We start from the raw sequence: 9,629 nt of genomic DNA on the forward strand, positions 1-9,629 counted from the left end.
TATTTATAATGGTCTGGCCCTCTAGCAACTTCAGCGCAAAATTATAGCTAATTTGCCTACAAACGTCAGGTGGTCATAATAATCTGGCCACTCAGTGTACATTGCACTGTGTGCTCATCACTCAAAGTTTAGTCTCCTTCCATTACCATATATATATAATCCCTTTCACCTTCTTCAACCTCATTGCACCTTCTCCTTCCCCTCTGGTAACCACCATATCATTAGCTGTCAATGAGTGTTTTTGTTTGTTTTGTTCATTCATATTGCTTCCTGTTTTATATCCAACACTAGAGGCCCGGTGCACAAAAATTTGTGCACTGGGGGGGGAAGGGGGGGTTCCTCAGCCCGGCCTGTGCCCTCTCGCAGTCTGGGACCCCTCAGGAGATAACGCCCTGCTGGCTTAGGCCTGCTCCCGGGTGGCAGAGGGCAAGCCCAATCCCATATTGCTTCCTGTTTTATATTCAACATAAGAATTAAATCCTATGATTGTTGTTGTCCTTTTCCATCTAAATTATTTCACTCAGCATGATATTCTCAACAACAATTCATGTTGTTGTTGCCAATGGCAGTATGTCAACTTTTCTTATGGCTGATTAGCATTCCATTGTATTGTTGCATATCTTCTTTATACAAGCATCCACCAAAGGACACTTGGGCTACTTCCATGTCTTGGCTACCATTAGTAATGCTGTAATGAACATAGGGGTACATATATCTTTACAGACAAATGTTTTAAATTTTTTCAGGTAGATACCCAGAAGAGGGATTGCAGGGTTCTATGGTAGCTCTATTCTCAATTTTTTGAGGAACCTCCACACTATTTTTCATAATGGCTCTATAAATTTACATTCCCACCAGCAGTGTATAAGGGTTCCTTTTTCTCCACATCCTTCCTATGACTTGTTATTTCTTGCCTTGTTGATAACAGCCATTCTAACAGGTGTGAAGTGATGCTTACTTGTGGTTTTGATTTTCATTCCTCTTATAGCTAGACAAGTTGAGCATCTTTTCATGTATCTGTTGGCCACTTTTATGTCTTCTTGGAAAAGTGTTTGTTCATGTCTCTGCCCACTTTTAAACTGGATTGTTCTTTTGTTGTTGAGTTGTGTAAGTTCATTATATATAATGGAAACTGGCCCCTTATCAGAGGTATTTTCAAGTATCTTCTCTCATTTGGTTGGTTGCCTTTTTGTTTTGCTGATGGTTTCTTTTGCTGTGCAGTGCGTTATAGTTTAATATATCCCATTCATTTATTTTTGCTTGTATTCCCCCTCCCTATGGGGTAATATTCATAAAGCCCTGTCAGACACCAAGGTCCATAAATGTAGTACCTATGTTCTCTTCTATGTATTTAATTGTATCAGGTCTTATATTTAATTGTATCAGGTCTTAAAGATAATGGATTATCTTTAATCCATTTTGAGTTACATTTTTTTTTGTACAGTGTCAAATAGTAGTCTAGTTTCATTCTTTTGCATGTGACTTTCCAATTTTCCCAGCACCATTTATTGAAGAGGCTTTCTTTTCTCCATTGTGTGGGTTTTTTGGGTCCTTTGTTGAAAATTAATTACTCATATACATGTGGGTTTATTTCTGAGTTCTCAGTTTTGTTCCATTGGTCTGTGTGTCTGTTTTGCTTCTGCCAATACTGTTTTGATTATTGTAGCTGTAGCATGATTCTTATTCTTTTGATTGTAGCCTTTTTTTTTTCCATTCTGGAACATTTTAGTGCCTTTGTATTTTTTACTCTTCTAAAATTTCAAAATGATATTCCGTGGCATTGGGTCTATTTGTTTTAAAGTATATTTAGTAAACTAGTAAGTTCTGGAAAAATTTAGTGTATTATTTAGAATAGCCTCCCTTCATTTATTTTTATCCTCTTTTTCTAGTATTTTTGTTAGTCAGATGCTGAATTTCATCAATTATTGTCTAAAACTGTGAAGGATCTGAAATGTTATCTTGCTTCCAAGGTAACAAGTTGGCCTGGAAGTTTCATAGATACTGGCAGAACACATGAGACTCCTGGGTTAGAGACAAAGAACTGTATTACGCACAGCTGCCCGAGCTTCCTGTCTGTGCCAATTCTCCTTGCCCTCCCAGTCCCATGGGGACAATGTAGTGGCAGGACTAGTTAGAAGCTATGCATACAGTAGGTTTTTTGTAACAAAGAATCCCCAGATTAGGAAATACTGAATATTTTTTGAGGCCACAAAAAATCTGTCCAACCTTTGCCCTGGAGGAAAACATTATCTTTATTATACTACACAGTAAGCAAATCTGCCCTTTGTTCCTGGGGGAGTCACTATTTCCATCTTCCAAGACTGTTCAGTATACAAACATCTTCAACAAGATAATCCAGAATAAATACCTGTCAGTGACTCTGCTCACAAGAAGTATTCCTCCAATTTTCCTTCTCTTTGTCTTTTTGTCCCACCTTCCTCAACTTTGCCTTCAAAACTTTCTACTGAAATTTTTATTTCTACTTTCATAGTTTTAATTTCTAAGAGCTATTCCTTGTTTTCTGAATATTCCTTTTTTGTATAGTATCCTGTTTCATAAATAAAATATTATCTCATTTCTTTCTGAAGTGGTGGTGGCAGTGGTTGTGATGATGATGAAGATGATGATGATGACGATGTTTTCTTCAGTGCTTGGCATTATCTGTATTTGCTAATTTGCTAATTTCCGTTTGCTTATTTTGATCTTTGTCTTTCATAATGAAGATATTCCCTAAAAGTCTGATGATTCTTGGTTGTATCGTCATAGTTAAGAGAAAATAAAACACTGATCAGAAGACTTTTGTGCATTATTAGCAGCACTTGTCAACTGCTGGGCTTCTAGTGGGGCAAAACAGACTGAGACATGGCTATTAAACTGGGGTCATGCAAATGTCAAAATGTGTATTATTTTTCTATTAGGCTAGTGTTTTCAGGGAGGATTCTCCAAGTGTCTGCCAAAATACTTAATTGTTCCAACATCATTTAATGAATAGTCCTTAATTTCTCACTGATCTGTAATGTGACCTTTATCACTGATATAATCCACACACATACTGGGGTTTCCAGGTTAGCTAGGTGATCTATATCAACTAGACAGAGGGGCATTCACATTGTTTCCAATTGGTTGTGGTCACAAGTAAGGCTGATATGAATATCATGGTACTACGATTCTTATATATTAGTTCTTTAATTTATATGTTAGTGGTACATGCTAGATACTCATGAATGGAACCACTGGGTTGAAGAATATATATATATATATCAAATATTGAAAAAGACTAGAGGCCTGGTGCACGAAATTCATGCACGGGGGGGGGGGGGGGGGGGGGGGGGCGCATGGTACACGAAATTCATGCACGGGGGCGGGGGGTGGAGTGCGGGCATCCCTCAGCCCGGCCTGCACCCTCTCCAATCCGGGACCCCTTGGGGGATGTCCGACTGCCTCTCGCAATCCGGGACTGCTGGCTCTTAACTGCTCGCCTGACTGCCTGCCTGACTGCCCCTAACGACCTCTGCCTGCCTGCCTTCCTGATCACCCCTAACTGCTCCCCTACCAGCCTGATCGCCCCTAACTGCTCCCCTGCTGGCCTGATAGTCCCTAACCGCCTCTGCCTCACCCGGCACCTGGGACCCAAGATTCCCTCCTCTGGCCGGTCTCAGGCACCCAGGACTCGGGCTTCCCTCCCTCTGGCTGGCCACAGGCACCCAGGCCCCGAGCCGGCTTTGCCCGGGCTGGCCACAGCCACAGGTGCAGGCTTCACCTGGGCCGCAGCCGCAGGCGCCCGGGACTGCGGGGCGGGTGGCTTGTCCCTCTCCCGGGCCACAGACGTAGCCACTGGCACCTGAGACCACAGGACAGGCAGCTTGTCCCTCTCCCGGGCCGCAGCCTGGTTGATCCCCATTCCTCTCTTGCGAGCTCATTTATGCCTGGCTGGTCCCCATTCCTCTCTCCCCAGTGTTGAGTGCCTGAGCAGTTCCAGCATGAGGGCGTGATGACCATTTGCATAATAGCTCTTTATTATATAGGATGTTGCAAGATGCCTTCTAAGAAGATAAAAATAATTGAGATATTTACCCAGGTATACAAGTATCTTATTCCTAGCATACCTGCCAGAAATGGATGATTTTTAACTTTAAAAATATTTTTATTGCAATATAATTCACATACCTTAAGTTCACCCTTTAAGTGTACAACTCAAAGGTTTTAGTATATTCACCAAGCTATGCAATGATCACCATTATCTAGGTTTAGAACATTTTTATCACTCCAAAAAAATAGAAAGTCTGTATCCATTTAGAAGTCAGTCTTTTTTTCCCTAACATTAAAAAAAACAAACCACACACACACACACAAAACTTGTTTCCATTCTAACTAGAATCAATAATTTGGGAAAAATCATACTTTTATATTAAGTTCCCCATATCATCAAATAATTTAGTATACCTTTCTGTTTATGAAACATATGTTTCCAAGATTATTATATAGGTCCTTTGGTTTACTTATCACATTTACTCCTAAGTATTTTATTGTTCTTTTCATTGTTGTGAAAGAAAATGTTTCCCATTTTCATTCTGTGTGCTTATTGCAAAAAAGAGAAGCTATCAGTTTTACTTATCTTGTATCTGGCTACCTGGTTAATTCTATTGTTTATAACTTGGGTCTCATGGGTTTCCTAGATGTACAATCATATTTGCTAGGACCCCTAAAAAATAGTACACAATTTGGCAATATAAAATAGCAATAAGAAGAATCTTGCCTAACTCCTGCTAATAAAATGCAGTCTGAGTAACAAGATATTAATTACTTAATTGGCTAAGACCCATTCCTCTCCTATTTCTTAAGTTGCTCCTCACGTTATAGCTTCCGCCCCTGCTCCTCCTTTCTAGCAGTTTCTAAACTGCTACCAATGAAAGGCCCTGGCTTCTGACTCCTGGGTAGTAGAAAAAGAAGTGCTCCTGATTCTCAGGGTACCATTAAAAATACCTATTAATCCATTAGATGCATGCATACATGGTACAAGGAAAGATGCTGAAAGGAATATCAAGAATGTCCAGAAAGGCAATCAAGTAGGAGATAGAAAATGTGAATAAATAACATTACTTCGAATAGAAATGACACATTTGCTCCAAAATATGAATAGATAAAGCATGTGTCAAGATTAGAGGAAAATAGTTTCTATAGTATAAAAATAGTTTCAAGTGGAGGTTAGATATATGCTATAATAATACTATCATTTACATATGTTACAGATTAAAAAGCTTTTATGGGATTGGCTGAACCTAATTATCACATGCTTTTAGGGGGAGAAGTTGCTGTCAAATAATCCACTTATAAGTGAATTTCTAGCAACATAATTCATGTTTCTTAACAACCACTTGGACAGACAATGGTAACAGTCCCAAAGTTGTAGTATTGACAGTAAAGGGAAGTAGCAAGAGGAATAGATAAGAATCTGGTTTAACAATGACCTTTCCTGATTACCCCTTGAGAACAGAAGTAATTTTATTGAAAAAAAATAAAAGAAAATGAATCCCTATGATAAAAATTTCTTAAAAAATCAGAATTTTTATTAATTCGAACACTATAGAATTATAACTATAATGTTCATAATTTAGTGCTTAAATTAATACAGCTTTTTATACTGCAAAAATTATGATAAAAGTTCTCATCAGGGTCAAAAATTTTCATCTTTGAATTCATACAGTCTATAACAGCAAAATGCAGCTGTTACATAAACCATAATTTATTGGATCTTTCCTGCTATAAAAATATGACTGACATTTCATCTGATCAACCAATCATCTTAAAGGTTAATTCTTGCTTCCTGTTTCAGATTTTACTGTAGGTGAACTGGTCTGAGCAGCATCTATTTACCTATTCTGAGCAAACCACAAACTGTTTCATTGCTCACTCTTACTGTTAAGAACATATTGACTTGCTCCTGCTCTGCTGTTTAATTCATTTATGCTGAGATTCAGGCATGAAGACAGAATTTTAAATGTGACATTTGCAGGCTGTTAGGTCACTTAGGCTCTGACAACTCTAGGGAATTCCTGACATATAAACAGAACCTGATTACCAAGCACAGGTAGGCTTCCCCAAAGGGGCAAATTTCTGACCATTTTTTGTAATGTCTCACAGAATTTTAATATTAAATTTTAATGTCAATGTAAAGATCTCTATAGCCAACATTTAAAAAAGCCTGTTTCTTTTAATAAGTTCAAATTGGCACTCTTCTAATCAACCTAGATCAGCTAAATAAAAATTCTTATGATTAACAAAGACATATAGAAAGACTTATAATAATAACATTCATTAAAATTCTGAAAATTTCTGACCTCCAAGGGATTTTAATATTTTCTATTATCTACAGATTCTGGAAATTCTGATAAGTCTAAAGGCCATAACTCTTGTCAACAAACCATTTCAAATTCTTAGATTCTAACCCAGCAAGGAAGACTTTAAATGCTGTCAAAATCACAGTACAAAATGTAAGTTTAAATACTTATCACACTGCCTTTTCTAAAATTACAGTTATGTAGAAGAGATGAGAGGAATTATAATTGGAAATGAAAAAACTGCCCACATGACATCTAAAATTACACTTCCCAAGAGTTGATAATGGGGTGGTATAGAAAAAGTAGGGAAATACTGTTTTCTCATTTTAGCTAGTCAAAAAATTATACCAAATTATATTTTTTCAACTCTTTTCCCTTGTCAGTAAGTAATAAGTACTATATACAATGGTTCAAATGAAAGTTTCCTGAATTAAGTCTTATTGTTAAGTAATGCACAAAAGATAATTCTGATTTTACCCTGTATTTTATATAAGTAAGAATTCTACTGTTACACAGCAAGCAGCCATTTAATACTGTACTTTAAATGAGACTCCCAAATGTAATAGGTGGAGTCTAAACACGGATAGACGGCCTGGAATGCCTTCAGCAATAGCACATTGATTCTGAAAAACCTAACAAAAGCAATTACTTTTCAGAGATTAAAAAACTTGTTTCTTTAAAAAGAATAAACTGGAAGCAAACCTGGTGTATTATCTGAGCTACTGGAAGTTGTTCAGCATATTTCAGGGGTTCTATTAGTTCCTCATCCATCCAGTCTTCCTTATCTCTGGAAAAAAGGAATTAAAAGACACAAAGTGAAGGTAAATATTATTTTTAAATATGTCAAGTATTTAAATATGTCAAATATAAAATATATTAAAATATAGTTAATATATTTGAAATAATCAGTATTTCCCAAAAATCTATGAAAAACCACCTAATGGTAATTTTTAAATTATACAAGTATAAATACATTCACATTGCATTTAATTACTATGTAATAAGAGTAGCTAACATCACCTAACAGTCTCAGATCCTGTCTTTCACTCTAAGACTTAAAAATGTCTAAGAACTCTCTGCTTGTAGGGTGTACTTGTTATCATAGTAAAGGCCTTCAAAACCTGTGCTCCAACCATGTTCAAGCCTCATCACTAGCGAGTCCTTCTGTCTGTACAAATCTGTTCTTTCATTCATATCCAACCACTGCCGGCCACCCACCAATAGGCCTTGCAGTTCCTGGACTCTGATTTTCTCCACTATTTCTCGTTTGGACCAACACCAATTCCTTCTTTATTTACTCTTCTTTCAAACATAATAATTTATTTGGACCCATCTAGGTACAATTTTTACCTCCTTAAAGACAAAAACCATGTCTTATTCTTCTTTGTAGTATATCCAATGTTTACCATATAATAGAAAACAAATATGTGCTGAATAAAATAAAGACAGTAATAACTCTATGACAGATTATTTTGTATGGAAATCTTTTCTTTAATATCTACATTTACAATAAGATACAAAGTTGACATAATACATATCTAATGCAGTATAAAATAGTAAAGTGGAGAATAGGAATAAAAACCAAATCTCCTCAAATGAAGAGAATTAGAAAAGATATTTTAAAGTAATTATTGATCTTTTTCAAAATAGCAAATAAACATATTTTAAAACAATAAGACTTCAACATATTTAAAGTTCCTTTTACCTTTTTTCTTTGCAAATTACACATCAACTTATCAACTTAAAAATTAAATTTTAAAAATCAAAACCTTGAATTATCTTGAAAAATAATCAAACAAGAGTGGTCCAAGTCTCTAAGGCTAATGAGAAATCTGGAATCTCTCTCAAGAACCCCTTTGCTGTATATCTGAAACTAACACAGAATTATGCTGAATGTAAATTGTAATTAAAAAAAAAATTAAAAAGACAAATAAGGACAAAATTTTGGATATGGTTTCAGAGTTTAAAGAACTTAACTATGTAAAAAATCTGAATATATGTGGCATAATTAGCATAAAAATAATTAATTTGGGAGAACTTCGAAGTCTCACTAATGATGAAAAAATTAGTCGCAAACAATGTTTTATAGAAACAGAAAGTAGAGTAATGGCTGCCTGGAGCAAAGGAGGGGAGAATAGGGAGTTATTATTTAACTAGTGGCCCAGTGCACGAATTTGTGCACATTGAAAGGAAATTAGAAGAAATATTTTAATATCGCTATTAGCCCTTTCTCTATAATAGAAGTGCCAACCAAATTCACGATCGACAATGACAGATGGAAACACACGTGTGATTGGCGCCAGTAAGTGCTTTATATGTATCGCACATGCGTGAGTCAACTTAGCTTTTTATAGATATAGAATAAACTTGCTTAATTAGACCTGCTTTCCGATTTAGCCCAATGAAGCACACCAACATCTCTTCAGGTCAGCAACACAGCAGTAAATATCAACACAAAGCAATGAAGCACACCAACATCTCTTTCAGGTCAGCAACACAGCAGTAAATATCAACATGAAGCAGATTATTATTGTAGACTACACAGGGAGAAAAAAGGGTAAAATATTTTACTGCAGCAATATTTGATTATATTCTGCGCAGTGTGAAAACCTGAAGTCATTTTCAAGGTCCACCATTTCTTCTTTTCAGTCGGGTCAAGTTTCTAAAATTTCTAAATCTCCGTTTTCTGGCTAATGAAAAGAAAATAGGATTCCACCGAGTCTCTACCTACCTACTCCAGGACTCCTGTGAGGATCAAATGAGATGAGGCACGGGAAAACGCTTCACAGACATTTGGTTAAAGTGTGAAATGTTTCCACCTGGCTATAAAGCAAGTCATGTTCTTGGGCTGAAGGAACTCCAAGGAGGCTAGTTGTTGCTAGGGAGAGGAAGCCCGGCATTGCTAAGTGATGTCATTACCCAGTACCCACAGTGACCGTTTCTGGGCTGGGCTGGACTGTGGGCCGCATTTTGCGCCATGGGGTCTTGGCAGCATCGGCTGTGATTTGGTGAGCTGTCACTCCAGGGTGGTGGCGGGGCCTGTGTCCCACTTAGGGGAAGCCAAGTGTTGTTTTGTGGGCGCCAGGCCTGCAGTGCCATTTCTCTGTGTGTGTCATGGCAGCTCCTGCATTGAGCGTCTGTCCCTGGTGGTCAGTGCACATCATAACAACCAATTGGATGGTCGGACACTTAGCATATTAGCCTTTTATATACATAGACTAGAGGCCTGGCGCACAAAATTCATGCACAGGTATGGTCCCTAGGCCTGGCCTGCGATCAGGGCCATTTTCC

At 37.2% G+C, this 9,629-nt stretch overlaps 1 protein-coding gene across 1 annotated transcript in view; it reads right to left on the reverse strand.

The window, feature by feature from the left end:
- The window catches only part of PIGK (phosphatidylinositol glycan anchor biosynthesis, class K), a 99,925-nt gene that overhangs the window by 21,037 nt on the left and 69,259 nt on the right, over positions 1-9,629 (reverse strand). Inside the window, exon 9 of the mRNA XM_014544358.1 lies at positions 7,041-7,125. Coding sequence (XP_014399844.1) covers positions 7,041-7,125 — 85 coding nt within the window. The remainder of the gene's footprint in view (positions 1-7,040; positions 7,126-9,629) is intronic.

The sequence above is a fragment of the Myotis brandtii genome, unplaced genomic scaffold, assembly GCF_000412655.1.
Source record: "Myotis brandtii unplaced genomic scaffold, ASM41265v1 scaffold36, whole genome shotgun sequence".
NCBI classification, from domain to species: Eukaryota; Metazoa; Chordata; class Mammalia; order Chiroptera; family Vespertilionidae; genus Myotis; species Myotis brandtii.